A 21,511-nucleotide genomic window follows, 5' to 3' on the forward strand; every position below is an offset into this window, starting at 1 on the left:
TGGCGTCTCCAATCAAAATAATTGTTACATTGTTGTATGAACTTTCATATCCTGGTCTAGAGAGTTCACTTGCTATTGTATAATTACTCTGTTCTTTTTCCCAGTCATGACTTGCTGATTTGTACACACGATTTTCTGAACCACTGGGGCATCAACATGGTGCAAAATACTCAAAGGATTCAACCTCTCTTTTTCTCCTAACATTCCTATCTGTTTGTCTCATTTATCTTAAGAGTCTCTACCCCAGACATCAGAGTTTCCCTGGGTTCAGAGTTTCCTTTGACTTCAAAGAGCTCTGGGTGGTTAGATCAGGTTTGAAGTACATGAAGAGAAAAGAAAAAAAAAAGAAGTTCTGTTACTTAGTAGAATGCTACATTATGCTCTAAGGAAGGAACTGAACATTCACCGTCTAAATGTAGAATCCAGCCCTTGTTTGTGGGAAAGAACATCCTAGTCAGATAGAAGGCCCATAGTATGTTTGCCCATCAAGAAAACCTAGTTCTCTGAGCTGTGAGATAGCAATACCTCAGGATGTTGTGCCATCCAGGAATTAAATAAGACATAAAGATCAGAGTTTTTCCCCTCAAAATTTTTTTTGAGAGAACATCTTACCAAGATTAAATTCAGAGAAATCCAGAAGTTTGTGTGTACTGCTGGTGTCTCTGACAGAACAAGAAAGTATGGTAGAAGTGGTAAAAGGTTTTTCTTGAAAAGAAAATCTCAGCTGTGATTAATCTACGGGCATTTGTATCTAGCTATACAGCTAAAATAATAGTATATTCCTTAAGAAATCCATGATTTTGAAATGCAAATGTATTGCCAAGATTAAACCAACAGAGTGAATCATGATAAGAGGGAGGGAATATAGGTGGAATGATATGGAAATAAATGATTTTTTTTGATGGGTTATTTCTCTGCCTGGGATTGAAGAGAGATGAAAAAAATAGGAAAGTTAGTGATAAAGTCCAATTCCTAGGAATTAAAAGAAATAAATATCTTCAAGTTTTAAATATATTAAAATAAATTATTCCCCATTATAAAATTAAATTCTCTTGTCCCGACTTCTCTAGCTCAGAGACAATGAAATGTCTTGGTTAACGTTTTTTATCATTGGCAGTTTTTTCTGTTCTATACCGTATTACAGGGATATACCTAAATGGGGCTTAAACGCTATAGCAGTAAATGTTAGTGTATAATGTAGAATGATATAAAAAGGTTCTTGACTTTTTTTTCACCCTTTGTCAGCTAGTCATAGGGGACTTGACATGGACTCTATGTGCAGGCTGAGAAAAAAAAGGAGTGTGAAAAGTGAGCAGGATAGGGAGTGAATGATGTGCTTGTGGAATTTACCTGGATGGTCAGGACTGATTGAACTAATTCCATAGGTTACACTTCTACTCCACGATAGAGTGTTGCTGGGCACAACTAAAAATATGGTCAAGTTAATTATCTGGAGCTAAGTTCATTATAAACTGTTCAAGTTTCATGGTCATTAGTATCCCGAGACAGGGAATCAACCTCCATCAAACAACCATAGCAAGCTAGGAACACTTACATGATATCCTTTACAAAAAAGGCAATGTTCCTACATGGCCTCCACTACTGGCCCCAGAAACTTTACTTAGTTGGCAAAGCCCCCTTCCTGGATTCTCATAGGATTTATCTTACACCCACTAGAATGCATGTATTTGATGAAGTAATCTAGTTTGCCTACTATTCCTGCTCTTCAATATCAAATCAGCAAAATATCATGATATAGTAGAAGAGTTTGGTATTTTGTGGGATGTTGAAATCCCCATAGTCCCTGTAGGTTATGTCACAGAGCTGGAGCTGATATGCAGGATAGTAAGTGTTCTGTTATTTTTGTCAAGTAAATGTAAACTGCTTCTGGAGTTTTCTATTTATTAGGATTAAGAAAATTGCATCTTCCATATCAGTAGATGCATGCCAAGTACCAGGATATTTGTTCATATACTTCAATGAAAAGACCACATCTGGAACAACTATGATTGAAACTGTTACTTCATTATAATTTCCCCACTGTTCTTTGCGTCCCATCTGTCTTATATATGGCCTTAAATGGAATGGAGATATGATGGAAATTACTTTCTTTGCAATGTTCCAGTCATTGATAGTAGTGTGAATCTCTGATTTTTTCAAAATTGTGATATTTTATTTGGTCCTTCTGTCAAATATGAATTTAGTCCCTGTATCAGGTAATAAAAATTCTGACAGTTGCTGAGAATATCCATGCCAAATACACATTCAGGAAGGCACAATAGTCATAGTGTAATGTGGACTTAGGTCATATATCCATCTATCACCTGATCCCCACAAGGCATTTCCCTTTCCCTAATGCATAGTAAACAGTTGAGGTCTCTTTTATAAGAAGGAAGCTTTACAGTAAAGACTTGAGATCAGCACTCATTTCATTCACTGGGCTCAGGGTCTACAAATTGTCTCTCAGCTGTCAGAGCACCTGTACCCTATTGTTATATTTAGTTGTTTTCTTGTCTTGTTCTTTCTTTACTCCTTTACTAGACTCTAAGATCCTTGAGAACATGGCTTGTGTTTTATTCACATATAGGTCCATCATAATAGCTGGCATATAAGTGCTCAGTTGACATGTTTTGGATGAATAAATAAATGAATGAGTGAATAAATGGACCAATGCAGACATTTACTTGTAGATCCAGATGTTGTTATGAAACGATTTTTAATCCTGAAGACTTTTATTCTTATCGAGTTGGAAATTCCTCCCTCTGCTGGTTTTGCTTAGCTCAGAAGTCTTTGATGTGCAAAATCATATGGAACAAAGTTGACTTTTTAAGTAATGGAGAAAACAGATTAGAGAATTTTAGGGTGGTGCAGGGGAAGAACAAGGATCTGAGGACATTAAAAGTACTGACAAGAGACTGGCTGAAGCAATAGACCGTGGAGGTCTAAACTAGTTAGTAAATGAATGCTGGAGGAGGTCGGTCATTTAGGTAATTGTAGATGTTATTAGATAGTCACATGATACATTTATTATTTGAGTTCAGAGCATTATCTAAAGGTAAAAAAATGATGATAGAAATAATCATATTAATATCCAAATGTTTTATTTAGTTTGGGGACTACTTTTCAAGGCCTGTTTGTAATGTTTGCCATAGTTCCTGTAAAATAAGGATGAGATGAGTGATAACCAGTAGTTTTATGAATTTGCTCACCATTGAGAATTAAGAAGAAGAAGAATTTTAGGCCTTTCATGGAATAGGTTCTCAAGAGATAGTTTTGACCTGAAATGAGGTATTGTTACAGCAATTAAGGGTTGTGTTTTTCAATTACTGAAGGAGCCGTAAAGATGGAATCACCATGTTTCTTTCTTTTCTTTTTTACATCTTTTTCCCAGTAACTGCCTCTTTTGCCCAGTAAAATAGTTGGTGAGTGAAATGGGAATATAAGAACTATTGTTTCTTCTCAGCCCCTAATTAGTCATCTACCAAAACACTATGTAACAACCAAGGTAAAAGTACAGTTTCTGTAAAACTGTAGGAGGGAATCAGAGAATTCCAGTGTTTAGGAACATGAGCAATAAATACTGGTATTAGCTTTCCAAAAAACGTGCTATTTTATTCACCAGTGGATAGCTCAAAAAGAAAATGTAAAAAGTCATAAAGGATAACAAGTTCATCATTTTATCAATCTTTAATAATATAGAATATTATGAACTACAAATATTTCATGATAATTGAGTCCTACTTATACATGTCATTTTGAAATTTGATAGATGATTGATGAGTATATGCTAGGAACAGGAGATGATGTTATTTACTCTGTATATTTATGTGCATACCTGTTGGTGGTGAGAAAAGGTATGACAAAGACACAGTCTACTCAAGGAATTTACTCTCTATCAGGGAGAATATATGTATGTGGTAGTACATACATGTTCAGATCAAGCATACAAAATGATTTGGAAGAAAGGAATTTTAAGCAGTCACAGATTAAAAAAGAGAAAGGCAATATTTTATTATGTGGCTAAATTTAGAATAGAACTTAAAACATATAGTAAAATATACTGAAAAGTTTTCATACACGGAGTTTTTAAAACATTATTTTGAGTATGTCTCATCTAATTCCTAGATCAAAAGGTATACAAATTAAAAATAATAATACCTGCTTTGTAAAATAATGGCTGTACACACACTGGAATGCCCAGTGTGCACTTACATGGGCCTATTGCCATGGTTTTTAAGTGGATTTCAGTACATTCATTTGACCATGTCTAGTACCCATACATTATTACGTTGTTTAATCTTACTTTTTATTACTACAAAGTCAGAATCTAAATTATTCTCATTTGATTGTTCTCAATGAATCATAGAAGAATTGCCAGTCTTCCTCTTATTGTATAATTCTTTTGGTGGGTGGTGAAGAAAGCCAGTGTCTAGAAAGGCAGGCTGGGGTTCTTTGGGAAAATTACTAAAAACAGGATAAAGTTTGTTCAATTATCTGTAGATGGAATTAGAAGTTCAACTACATTTTGGCTTCACATACTTATAATTATTTGGACAAGTGTATAGATCCTTGTATAGCCAAATGGAAAATAACCATGTGCAAAGCATAGAATTAACCTTTGTGACAAGCACTCATGTTTGAGTCAGCTTTTTACATAAAAGAAGCAAATGACAAGAATCAGAATTATTTCAGAATTTCCCTCAAATTGCAAGAGAGTAAAATAAATTTTATTATTATTATGTTTACCTTCTTTCTTACTTCTTGTAGACCAGTAGCTGCTGACCTTTTTACATGAGCAAAAGCAAGTCATTTTTTTCCCCAAGTTCTAATGTTCTTTTCACATTGGAGTTTGTTTCTGATGAGCTCTTTGTGCTAAGAGATGTGAGAGAGGGTATTTCTAGCCCTATTCTAATGCTCTGCTGAGAATCCCCAAAATCCAGAGTGAGGGGGAGAAGGAGAAAGGCCAGGTGGCAGCATTTAATCTAGAAATTTGCCAAGTTTCAGAGCCTACAAGTTTATGTGGATCTGCTGATAAAGGACTCGCTTTCAAAAGTGTTTTTGAAAACTGTTTCAAAAGTTCAAAGTGTAAGCTATTGTTTAGTAGTGTAAATGTTGGCTGCATTAAAGACATATGAAACATAAGACTAAAAATAAAACATGTTGAATTGAAATTCCAGAAAACGTGAAAAAAATTAAAACAAATTCTGGATTAGAAGAAGGAGGCTCACACACACACACACACACACACACACACACACACAAATACACACACACACATTTTTCATCTACATGATTTCATAGCACCAGCAGAACACTGCCCCCTGAGCATAAAATAAACCTGATCAAATTTTTCCGTGATGACATCATCTCTTCCCCTTACACGCTTACATACTGCATTTAACTGCATGCAGGCACATGCGCAAGACGAGATTGTAAAAGCAGTATAACTGCGGAAGTGTTTTCATGATATTTGATAGCACTAATTGTGGTCACTGCTGTTTCAAAGCTCTGTGGATATAGAATATTATGTCAAGGAAAGTCACTCTCACCACATGGAAAATAGAAAATTAATCATTTTAAAATGAGCTGTTACTAAATGCTTTGGAGAAAGTCTGGTCATTTAAACAAATCAATGATGATTATGCATGCCATTTCTTAATGAAGAACATTCACAGATTTTATAACAAGAGCCTTTTTTAAGGGACTGAAAATCAGGGGAAAAGAGTTTCTTTTTAATTTAAACATGTCTAGGGATTGCTTGGTGATTTAAAATATAAGTGCTCACCATATTGATGTGTGTGTGGTCCAAGGTATGTGGTACTGGTATATTACAGGCTAATGGCATAATGTTTTTTAGATGAGGTAATTGAGTTTACAGTATATAGAGCTTTTCAACTGTATCTTAAGCTTTTAGGGGCTGACTACATGAATACCTTCTATTGTTTCACTTAGCAGTTTGAAAATGCATTACATATCATTCATGAAGCTGTCTAGTATGTATTTGATGTTTATACTACTTGGCTAGTCATGTCTAATTTCACACCAGTATAGGCTGCTTGTCTAATGAATACCTTGCCTAGCATCACTGCTCCATATAAGAAATAATCCATGTGTACATTTACATATGTATAAATATACATGTATAAATTATATTATAAATTATTATAATTTATATTGGTATAATATAATTATATTAATGTATTTATTATGTTAATAATTTAATAAGAGCAACAGCACCACATTTTATTCTATTTGTCATATTTGCTATATTTAAGCATTGTTTAAAGATTGAAACGTAAATGTCTGATCTTTTTTCTCAGACTAAATGAATACCATGTGATATGATAATAAAGCAAACATTTACTAAGTACTTACTCTAGGTCAGTAAGTAAGCTTTTTACATGGATTAAATCATCAGATAATTTAAAACTTAAGTCATATCATGTCAACTCCTAGCTCAAAATTCTCCAATGGCACCCTGACTCACTTGCAGTAAAAGCCCGAAATCTTTCTAACAGTCTATAAGCACTATGTGCTCTGTTCCCCAGCTATCTATCTGGTATAATTTCCCATGACTTTCCCCTCACCCCACTTTGCTGTAGCCATACTAGCTTCTTTGCTGTTCTTTGAACCCAACAAGCAGGTTCCACCCACCACAGGGCCTTTGCACTTGCTTTTCTAGCTTCTTAGGGTAGTCCTTCCTCACATGTATGTATGACTTGTTCCTCACTCCCTTCACATCTCTGTTCAAATGTCATCTCTTGGCTGAGGCCATTTCCTAACCACTCTATATAAAGTATCATTTAAAGATGCTGTTCTAGATTTTTCAACAAATAGATATTTATTGAGTGATAACTGTGTTCAAGATGCTGATAACTAAAAAGAAGAAGAGTAAAACATTACTGTCACCTCTCAAAGGGCTTACAGTCTAGTTAAGAAAATAAAATATGAATATATAAAAATACAGATATCAATGGTAAGTGCTCAATAAATGATATATACCAATGGTTCTCAAACTTTGTATCACCATAACATATATTACATTGATGACATTTTATCAATTATTCAATAAATATTTATTGGACACCTAAAATATGCAGGACAAGGTAATTTGTGGAGTAGCAGGGAAGGGAGAATAACTTTAAGCTAATAATGAAGTCAACAGTGAATTACAGTTGTGTTATGACTAAGTAGGGGAAAGTCCAAGTACATGAGTAAGTAAGAGGAAGACCTAACTTAGTCTTGTAGAAAGGCTTTTCTATAATTCTGAGGTAGGAATGGGCATTAGCCAAGTAGAGAGGGAACACTGAGTGTTTTGAAACAGAAAATAGCACACATGAAAGCCCTCAAATGTGGAGGTGCAGGATGACTTTGAGGAACTAAAGGAAAATGAGTGTCTGGATACTAAAATGTAATACTAGAGCATCAAGAGGTGAGACCAGAGCTAAGTTTTGTTGGATGTTGTCATCTATTTTAAGAACAATATTATACCATTGAACAGGAACATGATCAAATCTTTTGAAAAGATAACATTAGCAGTGTAGAGAATGGATTAGGAAAGGTGAAAATGGAACTGAGGACCCACTTAGGAAGCTGTTGTCCAGGTCAGGTGAGAAATGATGACAATTTAGCCTAGGATGGTAGCAGTAGTACTAGAAACAAGTAGATGGTTTTGAGATATACACTTGGCAGGCTTGGCAGGATTTGGTGATGAATTAGATAGAATGGTTAGGGAGATTGGTCCAGGATTTTGTACATGAAGAAATGGGTAGATGATCGTGCTTTATTTTACAGCTGAAAAGGCAGGGGAAGCGTCAGACTGAGGAAAGATCATGGGTTCCTACATACTGTGCAATATACCCCCATGGGTGCCCAAGGGTTATGGGTGCTGTGGGCTCCCTGTCACCCCAATCCTTTCATTTCTGCTCAAGAAAAAATATAAGCAAATGAGTAAGGGGCCGGGGGGACTGCCTTAATTGCCATAGTCCTTAAAAGGTTTTCAGTTTTAAACTGTTAAATCAGTAGTTTTTTGTTTTTTTTTTAAATCACAAACATCTGGAGACTTAACTCTTAAGCAATTGAAACACATCATTGTACATGGACATCTACTGATATAGACAGTAGATTCTATAGGGGCTCAGAAAACAAGTCAGTTTGTCGGAGTGCTTAGAGAAGTTTCCATGGAAGCAGTAGAATTTGAATTGCCCAAACCTGGTGCAAATAGATGGACACAGAGAAAAAGCAAATACAATGTAAATTCGTGGTTAATGAACCAAATATTGAAGTTGGAAACATGTAAGGATATTCTAGGGATGGTGAATAGACCAACTTGATTGATGTGAAGAGTATATGGGGAGAACTTTTTGTAGATGGACAGATTAAGTTGATAGCTGCAAGCCTTAAGCATTTGAATCCTTGTTTCGTAGGCAGTGAGCTGGAGACTGAAACCATTAAATTTAGAAAGATTAAGATGATGGTGATGTGCAGATTGTGTTAGAAAGATCTGAGGTTAAAGATAGGAAGAATATTTTGTGAAGTTTCTGCATTTGTTCATACATGAGATATTAAAGGATTTAAAGTAAGAGTGTCAATACTACATTGAAAGGGGCAGGACATTTCAATACATATTTATTAGAAAATAACAGTGAGCTGGTTTGGTGACTTATTGGCCACAGTAGGAAGAGGTGAGGAAAGAATAAAAGCTATACTATGCTTTTTGAAGTTTGAAAAACTACGATTATGAGGGGACAGAACTAAGAGAAGGAAGTTCTGTTTGGGGGAGAAATATAATAACTTGATAGTTATCCCAGATGGCAAGGTATGAAAATGGAAATGAGGAATATTTTTGAGACTGCCAATGTGTTTCAGTGATCATTAAAATCCCCAACAGGTCGTTGAAGCTGCAGGCTGAATTTTATATCATTTTTTAAAAACTTCTCTTTGTTTCAGTTTTCTAACAAACATATATTTATTCCTCGTGAGCAAACAAAAGCTGGGTCTCACTCTGTAGCACAAGGGTCTCTTCTGAACATCCTTAGTCATCAGGGAGCAGACGTGCTGGGGCAGGAAGTTACACTGTAATCACGGGGCAGGGGAGGGAGGGAAAGCCTTTATTTTGAGTAACTCAGACATTGGAGAAATGGCTGCCGCCATCACAAGCTATGCATTTTATTCAATGTTTCCAGTGAGCTTCATGTCTTGCTTGGAAAATGGATGTGTGTCTGTTTGTCATGAAAACTTACCAGCAGAAATCCTTATTCCTTTGCTACAGATGTACCAAAAATTGTCAAGTCTTTTCAGTTTAGGAGTTTCTTTAAATGTATAGTATTTTAGAAAAAACTCAATAAACAGTTGATTTTGTGAGAAAACAAAACAAAACAAAACAGAAAACCTTACTACATGTCAGGCATTATTTCAGGAACTTTTCATATAAACTCATACGTCCCTCACAGCAACCCTATGACGTAGACACTATTATTATTTCACAGGTGAAGTTGATTTACGTGCCTGAAGTCACATAACTAGTAAATCAAGATCCAGGATTCAAACACAGGCAGTCTAGCTCCAAAGTTTGTGCTTGTAACCACTCCATTCCGCTGCTCCTCGCTGGACATAATATATGCCTTAGCTACACTCAGACTTGTATTTATCCAACAAATATTCCGTAAATACTGTTCAGTAGGTGCTGGGGATAAAATGGTGAACAAAACCAGACACTGTTCCATTCCTCATGGAACTAAACCGTCCTGAGGGAGATAGTTGCTAATCAGTTAATCTCACACAGGAACATGGCAGCAGGAGCCCTTGAATATTGTGGATTTTAAACAATTATAAAGAAGTGTTGAGGGGTGGTGTTTTGGGGTGAGTGATCTGTCATCTGGGATTGGGAGGTATTTGGGCAAAGAGGTATGGGAAGGGCAGAGAGGACAGTTCTCTGTAAGGGCTGTGTGGTGGGAGGGAGCATGGGGAGAATGCAGGAGTGGGAACAGAAGCTCGTGTGACTACAGAAGACAGTGAAGGACCATGGTGCTAGGTCGGTAGGTAGGAACCAGGCTAATACAACCTGTGGAAGCCATATTATAAGGAGCTTTGTCTTTATCCTCAAAGCACTGGGAGGCTAAATTTGCCTTTCGAAAAGTCCACTGTGATTAGAGTATGGAGAACGAAGATGAATGCACAGCATGATGAACAAAATGAGAGGCTGGATAAAAACAAATTGGAATTAAATCACCATATAAATATAAAGCACCTCTTTTATTTTTTCCTATGTATTTGTGAGCTTATTATAGTAATTACAGATGTGATGATGTAACTATTTTTCAACTCTCATCAGGGTATTTCTTGAAAATAGACTGAAAGTAGACATGTATCTGAAAAAAAAGTAACATTAATTGCAGATAAACTATGGTCTAGGATTGGTATTAGGCACCTTCCCAAACATTTAATTCTCATAACAAGTTACAAATGATGGACCTGAGGTTCCAAAAGGTTAAATAGATTAAATAGCCAGTCTTGGTCACCGCCTTACTACTAGCAATTTGCAGTTTCAAGGCTTAAGCCTTTTCTCTGAATTACTAAAAGTTTAACATCCCTGTGTTTCAAACTACTGAGCATCTATGGAGCTATCATTAGTCAATTGATGGGCATTTACAAGGTGCCTCAAATCTGCAGTCCCATGGAGTTACAAAAAAAAAAGTCTGCTCAAAAAGTGTTTGGAAATCAGTTAGCCACTAAAATAAATTGAGTTTCCTGGAATCCATCCATAAGGCAATCTTTGGACCTTGGAAAATGCTTTTCTTTATTGGATATTATACAGATGGGTACCAAAAAGTAGTTTTAACTAAAATATTAGAATCAGTGACCCTGTGAACTCAAAATTTGCTGCCAGTAATCATAAGTTATTACACCTTAGAATGTATAAAATGTTGTTGGAAAGGAAAAATTCAAGATACATTTTAAAAGAATTTTCCTGACTATTTCCTTAAGGTAATTTCTTGATTTGTAGAAAGGTCACAGAAAACTGACATACATTCTCAAAACATTTTTTTAAATTATCATCAATTATCATCATTTGTTTGAGTTCCTATAATTAATTACTAATTAACAGTTACCATTAATTTTGTTGAGACTCTGAGGGACTGTCACACCTGGTATCCAACACTTGCTTTCTCTAAGAAATCTTTCATATTCACAGAATGTTTCTCTTCCTTCCATTCAAACCTCACTCTTTCAAGTCTGACTACTATAGCTGTGATTTAGAGGTGTTCCAATTAAAAAATAAATTAAAAAAGAAGTGACAGAAGAAAAAGAAGTCACTGGTTTTTACTTCTGTAGAATTATCTAAAAAATTTTTATTCCTTCACACCTTCTACAACAAATGACCTAGTTATTTTTCCAAAGTGTGCATGTAATTTAAACTACTTCTTAGTTTAAAATGTTATTTTTTTTAATTATTCCCCATATGAACACTGAGATTGTAAACTGACAACCACATAGGGCTGCCTATAGATCCAATTGTTCAAACTCAGGGGACTTTCACATTAAAATAACCAGATTTCCAAATTCTTCTGAGAAACTGGAAGATCCAACAACACTGGAACTGCACTTCTTTATGGAAACATTGAGTTAGAACTAAATAAATATGGCTGCCCCTCCTGGACACAGCATGAGCTCTTTAGTTTTCCACAATTGCCACCATTTCTTATAGTCTTCTAGTGCTAGCCACTTTATTCTGTTAATTAATCTGCCTGACTTCTTCTGGGCCTTTGAGTTTGTGACTCCTGGTTTACATTACAATATTAGTAATTCTTGTTAGGCATGAAATAGCCTTTGTGATCCTGGCCTAATTGACTTTTCTGACCTCTTTTTCTCCTCCACATGCATTCTGTACTCATCCATAACACCCATGCCTCTGTCAGATGTTTCCTCTTCTGGAATGCACTGCTCTTCATTTTTTATGCTTGGTGAGCACTTAAGATCCTTCAGCTTTGCAGAGTGTTGCTCCTTTGTGAGGCTTTTTTATAAAGATCCTCAATCAGCCCCTCCCTAAAGTTAAAGGCACACCCTTAAATTTTCCAAAGAACTAAATTTAAACTTTGTTTACATACTTAAACTTCTATTGTAATTCTTACCATACAATAGCATGATTTTTAAGTCTGTTCTCAAAGACACTGAGGGTCTCCAGAAATGAACCTTGGCCTTGTCTGTCTCCAGTACCTACTGTTAGAACTGGGGTAGAGTTGTGACTTAATTGGTTAAATTGAATCAGATTAAATTTCTATTTAAAATTTGTATAGAGGGACTTCGCCGGTTGTGCAGTGGTTAAGACTGCGCTCCCAGTGCAGGGGACGTGGGTTTGATCCCTGGTCGGGGAACTAAGATCCCACATACATGCTGCAACTAAGAGTTCACATGCCGTAACTAAGGAGCCCCGCCTGTCACAACTAAGACCTGGTGCAACCAAATAAACAAATATTTTTTTTTAAAAAAGAGAGAGAGAACACTTGTTTAAAAAAAAAATTTTTTTTTAGAGAGCCTCACCAAATTAACTGAATTTTCAAGTGTATGACTAGAGTTTAGGAATTTTGAAGCTAATCTCTATCTAGTCATATGTAAACCATTACTTGGGAGAACAGAAGCTTTTTATACTAGCACAGCATTTAGATAATGATTCCCATGTGGATGTATATGTAAAATTAGGCACAATGCATATAAAAATGTTTATATGTTTCATATAAACAAATGAAAGAATGCATTTGTTGTTGAACTTCCTATATTTTCTCCTTTGTAAAGCATTTGGTGCTTCTTAAATAACTATCAATGACATAATAACTTTTTCATGGAATTTCATTTTTAGAATAGTTTTAGGTTCATAGCAAAATTGATCAGAGAGTACAGAAGAATGGTACATTTGTTATAATCAATGAAACTACATTGACATGTCATTATCACCCAAAGTCCATAGTTACATTAGGGTTCACTCTTGGTATTGTACATTTTATGGGGTTTGACAAATGTATAATGACAAATATCTGCCATTATAGTATTATTCAGAATAGTTTCACTGCCCTAAAAACCCTATGTGCTGAATCTTATGATGAATCACCTGTTCCTACCTCCCTCCTCCTAAATCCCTAATTATTTTACTGTCTCTATAGTTTTATCTTTTCCAGAATTAGCTTCTTTCACTCAGTAATGTACATTTAAGATTCCACTATGTCTTTTCATGGCTTGATAACTCATTTCTTTTCAGTGCTGAAAAATATTCCATTTTCTGGATATATAGCAGTTTATTTATCCATTCACCTACTGAAGGACATCTTGGTTGCTTCCAAGTTTTGGCAATTATGAATAAAGCTGCTGTAATTATCTGTGTGCAGGTTATTGTTTGGACATAAGTTTTCAACTCATTTACATCTCAATGTTTTATTGTCCATCTCACCTTTTAAGCCTGAAGTTTAATACTAGACCTTCATTTCCAACATTATTTTATATTATACCAGAAATAATTTCAGATAATTCAAAATACTTAACATATTTTCTAGCTTTATTATTTAAATAATTTCTTTATGATTTTACAGGGTGTACCAGAATTCTACTGTGAGAAACCTTATTTTAATAATGGTTTTTTTTATTTATGTAAATATTCTTATGCTATTACAGCATGAAGATTCTACCAAATTTTGCTGTAAGACCAATTCTCTGTAGAGTGGAATGTATCTTGGAGAAGGAAAAGATAGGAAAGGTTGATTTTGAATTCAATGTCAGTGAGTTCAGTTACTACTGTACTAAATTATAGCTCACTCTATCTGAGGCATGTGGTCTATTGCAGAGTCCCCAGAAGAGGTTGATGTTGATGATACCAGAAATAATTTTTCCCCTGTTTTTAATTTCAGTAATTTTGATCTTGAAGAATATATATTCATCCTTTCTAAAGCCACTTGGTGGTTTTCTTCAGATACCTTAGTACTGTGAATGTTCAATGAAATAATTTTATTGGGAGATTTTTTTTTCAATAAAATATATAGAAAAACTGAAAGGAGCAAGAGGATACAGTGGAAACATTGATTCCATCATGGAAAGAGTGCCTTTATTGCCTGCATATTTGGAAGTATATTCTATATACCCTTTGGAAAAGGAAAGATATTAGTTCCTGGCAATTTCCATTTCTTCTTTTATATATCTCTTCTGTTTTATAGCTGAAATGTCTACTTGATGTAATCAAGGGGAGTATTTTATCTCAAACTTTTGTGAAGAATGGATTATTTAAACTACTAGTAAAGTACAAAAAATAAACTACTAGTATTAAATTTTCAGTTCACTGCCTATGGAGAACTAAAGATGCCATTCTCTCCATTTTTTCTAGGTTTAATAGGTGAAAGATAATATGTATTTCTTTATTGTAATGTTACCTGGCTAAAACCTTGGGAAATAAATCAAATGCTGAAATATATTAAATTCCAGGCAATGGTGAGCTTTCATGGAGCAGTTAGAAGTGTACGGGTATAAGAGACTGAATGATTTGATTTCAACTATGTGTGAGCTCAGTTTTTTCATCTTGGAAAATGGAGATACTATTATGTACCTAATTCATGGCATTATTTTTTGAGAATTAAAGAGGATAATCTATCTGAAAGTATATGTTTTGTGTGCCTAGAGTACGGTAAGCACTCACAATGTTAATTCATTCCTTCCCCATTTACCATAAGATTCAGAAAACAAGAAGTCAGGACTGCTTATGTGTGAAGCACTGTATTTGACACTGTGGCAGTATAATGATAAATAATATCCTGGTTCTCTAGGTGTAGATTATTTTAAGTAATATAAATAGAATTAGTCACTACTGCCCTTCTGAAGCTGTAACACCCACAACACCATAACTAGGACATACACATGCTGTACTCTGCAGCACATAAGTAAACTCTTTCTAAATGACCAACATAGTTATGCATCTCAGTAACTATATCCAGGGGAACTATTGGATTTGAGGTGACTTGAAAGACATGGGGACACTATTAGTTTAGTTAGAGACAAAGTAGTCAAGGGGTCAAGTATTGGACTCTCTACACCCCCAAATAATGGCTTTACTTTCCCTGTTATGAATGCCCTGTCTAATATGATAGCCACAAGCCACATGTGGCTATTTAAGTGCAAACTGATTAAAAAGAAATAAAGTTTAAAAATTAGTCTCCAGTCACACTCACCACAGTTCAAATGCTCAATAGCCACATGCCACTAGTGGTTACTATAATGGGTAGCACAGATATGGAACATTTCTATTATCACAGAAAGTTCTATTGCGAAGCTATTTTAAAAGTGACGTTCAAGTTTAGGGCAAAGATAGAAATAAATTGTTTGCCAATCTTTTTCTGAATTCTTGTACCTGTAACAGAAAAAAAAAATGAAATGTTTTCAAGAAAATATGAGAGAAGGAAATCATAGGCAATTCAATATATTTTTACTTGCATTGATGGCAGTGATAATAACTTTATTGAACACTTACTTCTACACCTGAATTATATTATTTAATTTGCACTCACATAGTCGATGAGATGCATTTTTTTTTTCTATGTGCGTTGAATAGAAGATGAGAGTGAGGCACAGAAACATCAAGTAATTTGTCCAAAGTACCATAGCAAGAAGGTGACACAGGTGAGTTTGAACTCAGGTAATTGAATTCCAAACCCTAGCAGGTGATTAACCTAAGAGGTAATGGATTGAATTAAAATATTTTAGAAGTAAATTTAAAATCTTTCCTTTTATTTCAACATAATTTGGTTGTTGCTTTGAGGGAATGGGGAGGACACTTTCAGATTTCAAACCATCCATTCTCTTGTATGTTCATCATTCAATTCATAAGTATTAATATAGAGGCTGAGAATATATAACTTAGGTTAATCCCACTGAGAGATAAAAGGATAAACATTAGACTATCAATATTAGAAAAATTAACATGAAATCTAAAAAGAAATAATACAAATGAACTTGTTTGCAAGGCAGAAATAGACCCACAGACATAGAAAACAAACCTGTGATTACCAGGGGGGAAGAGGGGGAGGGATGAATTGGGAATTTGCGATTAGCATATACACACTGCTATACATAGAGTAGATAGCCAACCTGCTGGATAGCATAGGGAGATATACTCAGCATTTTGCAATAACCTATAAGGGAAAAGAATCTGAAAAAGAATATGTGTGTGTGTGTGTGTGTGTGTGTGTGTGTGTGGTAACTGAATCACTTGAAACTAACAATATTGTAAATCAACTACATTTCAATTTAAAAAAAAGAAAGAAAAATTAACATGTATCCTACTTGTACATGATTCTAATGTTTTATTGGTAGTCATTTCTCCTTTTGCTGACACAAAATATTGAAACCTATACCATGGAGGCTGGAGGACAGTAGCATGACTTTTGCTAGTGAGTAAGCGAGCCTAAATTTCTACCCAATCTCAGCTCAGCTTGGCAACTATTCTCAACTCATTCCATATTCAGTAACTTTCAAAAAATGTTCAAAGGTTTTACTTATATTTTTCAGTTATACTTTTCTTAATTTATGGGAAGCATTTTATGTGTGCTATAAATTTAGTGAATTTTGAAGGCCCTGGAAACATGTCCCTTGGGGATGTAAAATTTCTAAGGCAGAGTATTTGCTGCTGCCCTCACGTTGATTATGATCTAGTGTGAGGGGTCAAATCTAACCATTCATTCATGTATTCATCAATCAGGTTCTGAGGATATAATATGTAGCAGCATTGTCTGGAAAAACTCATCTGAGTAAATCATTAGAGATGGTATATAATTTAAATGCCATAGGAGTTCTTTGGAGAGTTAAGCAGTAAAGGGAAAACTAATATGGAAGATGAGCTATATGTGTAGGTTCTCTTTTGAATCCCTAGTTCTTTACATCTGAAGTATTCCTCTCCTTATCTGTGGTCAATTTTTTAGCTATTCAAGTAGACACTCTCATAATTACTCAAGACAGCTCTCTATTCTAAACCTCTTCTTCAAGATTTTTGTGGCAAGGTGAAAGCTGATTTTATTCAATACATCAATTTGCTTTTATTTTATTTAGTGATATTAAAGAAGAGATTCAGAGCTGTCATTCTTCCTAGGATTTTCATGAGAACCTAGAGAAATTAATAATTTTTTAAAAATAACAGAACTTGGAGAGATATACAGTAATTGCTAAGGTTTTTGGAACTTTATGAATATTTTTGTGTAAAATATGTCAAAAAATATTTAAAGTTCCAAAGGTATTGAGTACTGATATTATCGAATCATTTGTTCTTTAATTCAAGTGAAATATGACATCTGCTCTAAGACTCTTATGTATAAATCGCACAGCAACCTTGGGAAGACTGTTGACCCTTCGATTTTTGGTTGGTATGCAGCCAGGAAGAATATTGGATTCTACAAGCTATGAGCTATGTCCCTTGATGGATTAAGTGTCAAATCAATCTAGCTTCTCTGGTGCAACCTGGATATTGTATTCCTTTTTGCCATGAAAACCATGCACCTCATGTCCTTTGGCATGCCCTTATACATGTCAAGTATTTTATAGTTCCTAGGTTATAGTTCCTGTGTGCAAACTCATTCACCAGTTTGAAGTGGTTTCACAAGGTTTTTTTCCCCACCCAGGAACAGAGGTGGTAGATTTTAAAATGGCTTAGTGTTTGACTCTGTTTATGTTCTTTTCCTATTTGCATCATAAAGAAGCTTTACAGTCACCTCCTGAAGACTTTTTTTCAGCAGATCTTTTTGTTCTGTTTTGGCTGACATGATTTACCTTATTTGATTATTTAATTGGAAAATATTGATAAAATGTAAAAGTCACTCAAAATCCTACTACGTATTTTGGAATTATGTAAAATAAGATATAAATGATTCTCTATGCATCAATCACCTTCCTCAAAGGTAATTACTATCCATCTGATGGATGTCCTCCTTGAATTCTTCCTAAATTAATGTTATATAAATAAATACAATATTCATATTTATAATACAACATATTTATATGCAACTTAACTTTATATATGACCATCTATATTGTGTGTGTATGTACATATACATGCACCAGTACGTATGTGCACACACACACATCATAAAATGAAATTGTAGTGTACATATGTGTTTGCAAATTATTGGTTTCTGCTTAAGAGTATATACTGCACATTTTTATGGTCCAACACATATATATTTATCTTATTCTTTTTAAATTATTGCACAGAGTTCCATTGTATTTGTATACTATATATTATTCAAGCAGCCCTTTCTTGACGCATTCTATGTCTGTTTTTTTCCTATTCAATCAGTGTTGCAACAAATATACCTGTCCATATATTTTAAAGTAATAATACTATTATATTTGCAAGATATATTTTTAGGAGTAAATTGCTAGATTTAGGGATATATGAATTTTAATTTTAGTAAATATTGACTGATGTTCATGAATATTTTATAAAGGAGGTATTAAACTATGCTATTTCTTATTGTTTTTTACAATTCATATAGGAAAGCATTTCTTTGAAAACCACTACTTAACCAAATTGGTTAAGAGGTATTGTTATATGTATATATAAATATATGTGTATTCATGCACAAATTTTTTTATGTCTAAGCCTAAAACAAATTCAGTCAGCAACAAAGAGATGGATCTTTGCTATTGGACAGACACAGTCTTTGAGTGATGTAGTAACTGAATATTTTAGTTATGTAGCCATAAAATCCCTGGACAGGAAAAGCCCTCGTAATAGATTGATGATAGTAGGCTTCACCAGTACACCAAGACCACTATTTCATTTTTTTATAACCATCTTTGTAAATGACCTCAACAATCAACAACATTTTGTTTATATTTTCTTGTTCACAGAGAATAGAGGAAATAACCCTATCTGTGAATTGAAATCACAAAATGCTTCTCCCTTGATCTTTTTGCTCTCAGAGGCAAAGCTCTATTTAGCCCAGATCATCCAAATACTTGGCTCAGTCTTTGACATCACAAAGAATCACATCCTGTGACTTCATGGAATGCCGTGAATACTGGTTATATTCTATTAAAGGAAAAAACCTCACACGACTCTTTATAACATTTGGTATGGTAAGGGAGATTTCCAGGGCTAAAATTTTATGAGGCTGATAATAGAAAAGTCTATCCAGGTTCACACACTCCCTTTTCTTAAGCATTTTCTTATCCTGGAAGAGAAATGATGCAGAATGTAAACATGTTTCAAGGTCAGATAGCAGAAATCCAACCAGAATTATTTTTATATTACATAAGAGAGCAATAATCTATGGTTTAAAAGGAAATAGTCTAGAAGAATGATGGTAAAATGTTATTGTTAAAAGATAAAAATTTTTAATATTTCCTTTTCTTAGTATTGGTGATAGAGAATTATGGATGTTAGACAATTCTGCTGCTCTTTTGACTTTATAATTCTATTGTAATTTTTATTGTGTGTGTGTATGTATACACATAAAAATGCAGGTGTGTGTGTTACATTTTATCTATATTCGTATACTGCATTTGTGTTTCATTCTTCTTTCACAAGTGAGAAATTCATTTATACATACTTTATGAGAAATACTGACAGAATACTTAGATGAAAGAGAAGGCCAAAAAAATAGTAGAAGAGAAAGAAAAGAGGCAATCTGAGCCAGGGAAGGGATTTATGCATGTTTACCTCTAGATAATAAAAAGGCAAGTATATGTTTACAGGCACAGATTTTCCTAGTCTCTTAATTAAGAACTAAGTTTCATTTGAGTTTCATGTCCTTTCCTATAGTTCTTTGCAAACCTATTTATTGACATAAGATTGTACCAAAGCGTTTTGTTGAAAACATAAATGTACACTTAATGTGTCACTGTGATGACTGCCGGATATTCCACCAGAGTGAGATTTCTTTGTTTTTCAGAATCTGCCCTTAAAGAAGATTCCATGCAAGGCCAGTGCACCCTCAGGATCCTTTTTTGCCAGAGACAATACAGCAAACTTCTTATCCTGGTGCCGAGATTTAGGGGTAGATGAAACATGTCTGTTTGAATCGGAAGGTTTGGGTATGTACATTTCCTTCAGAATTTTAGCTGATATAATATTAAAATTATTGTTTGTCTGTATAACTCTCAAGCCTAACATTTTTTGTGTGATGTCATTTCACACTTTGTTAACTTTAAAAAAAAATTTTAGTTTGTTGTAAACTTGCAGTTTTTTTGTAAACTTGAGTCTTTGAAGGTAGAAAAATTCACCCTCTTAATCTTGGTCACCTTGTGCGTATAATAACAGGAACGTTAAGTAGCAGAATCCTTTCCTGCTTAAAAATAAGTACATACAATGCAAAATTGAGGGATATTTGGAAAATGTAGGGTTAAGTTTTACCACCAGGCTCTTACTTGGACTAGAAGGGTAGCTATACATGTTCCAGCCCTCCATCAAGAGCATTTTTGTCTTTTCACCTCTACAAAAGTATGAAAACACCATCTCTCATAAGCTCTATCTTTCTTGAAACTGATTTTTTTCGTTAGTTAAGCTTATTTTTAGTTAATGAAACTTATTTTTTAGCTAGTTAAAAATTAGGCAAACAAGCAAGAGATTAGGATAATTGAAGACGATGGAATAAGAGACAGATATGTTAGGGCCTAGGCCTACCCAGATAATTGTGGGGTTTTTGTTTTGTTTTATAATTGAATTTTGGCAAATCCACTTCCATACCATAGCTTTGTATTTCCTTGGGAGAAAACATACATTGGACCATTCAGTGTTTTGACATTACTTGATACCCTTAAATGTTCAAACCTTCGATATAAGATCTACCCCAGTAGAACTCTACTATGGAAAATATTGCAGTTAAAATCCAGTTCTAGTAAAGTGGAACTAAGTGAAGAAAGGAGACATTTAGTAGGGAAAAATGCTTTGGTTCTTTTACCTGAGGCTTTAAAAAATCAATTCACAAAATCACGTAATACAAATATTAACATCACGGTAAGCTGAGCATCCTTCAGAGAGAACAAGTATACAAATTGCCTTCTGAACAATGAGAATACACTTTGCCCTGAGACCTCACAAAACAGCATTCCCCTGCTGAACCTAGGAAATTGACGGTATAGCAGCTAAAGTCTTACTCATTTTATGTGCTTAAGGAAACTTGTATTTGTACTAAGAGGAGTTGATGTGATATGGAAATACTGTCATCAAATTTCTGAGAAGTCTCCCAGCAGAGAAGAGAATAACATGAACTTAGACTAGGAGAACACTTTATACCTGAAAGAAAAATTTAACCAGAAAAATTGCACAGAAGCATACTATATACAGCAGTGTGCTCTATGAATGCTCATTGTATATGTGAGCTTTGAGTGTTCTTACCATTTCCTCACGTCAAAGTAAAAAAAGTTGGTGGAAGATATGTATGGATATAATTCTTTTTCAGTGCAGTGGTAATTTTACAAATAGATTTTAACTTTCATGTTTATAGGTTTATGCACGTGGAAGAGTTGCGAAAAAAAAACCTTGAAA

The 21,511-nt window shown here is 34.4% G+C and overlaps 1 protein-coding gene across 11 annotated transcripts in view; it reads left to right on the plus strand.

Annotated features, from left to right (window-relative positions):
• The window catches only part of GAS2 (growth arrest specific 2), a 159,753-nt gene that overhangs the window by 62,452 nt on the left and 75,790 nt on the right, over positions 1 to 21,511 (plus strand). For all 11 annotated transcript variants that reach the window (XM_059931277.1, XM_059931279.1, XM_059931280.1 and 8 more), the window contains one exon: positions 19,917 to 20,058. In XM_059931277.1, the coding sequence (XP_059787260.1) occupies positions 19,917 to 20,058 (142 nt within the window). The remainder of the gene's footprint in view (positions 1 to 19,916; positions 20,059 to 21,511) is intronic.

The sequence above is a fragment of the Balaenoptera ricei genome, chromosome 8 (genome assembly GCF_028023285.1).
Source record: "Balaenoptera ricei isolate mBalRic1 chromosome 8, mBalRic1.hap2, whole genome shotgun sequence".
Classification (NCBI taxonomy): Eukaryota; Metazoa; Chordata; class Mammalia; order Artiodactyla; family Balaenopteridae; genus Balaenoptera; species Balaenoptera ricei.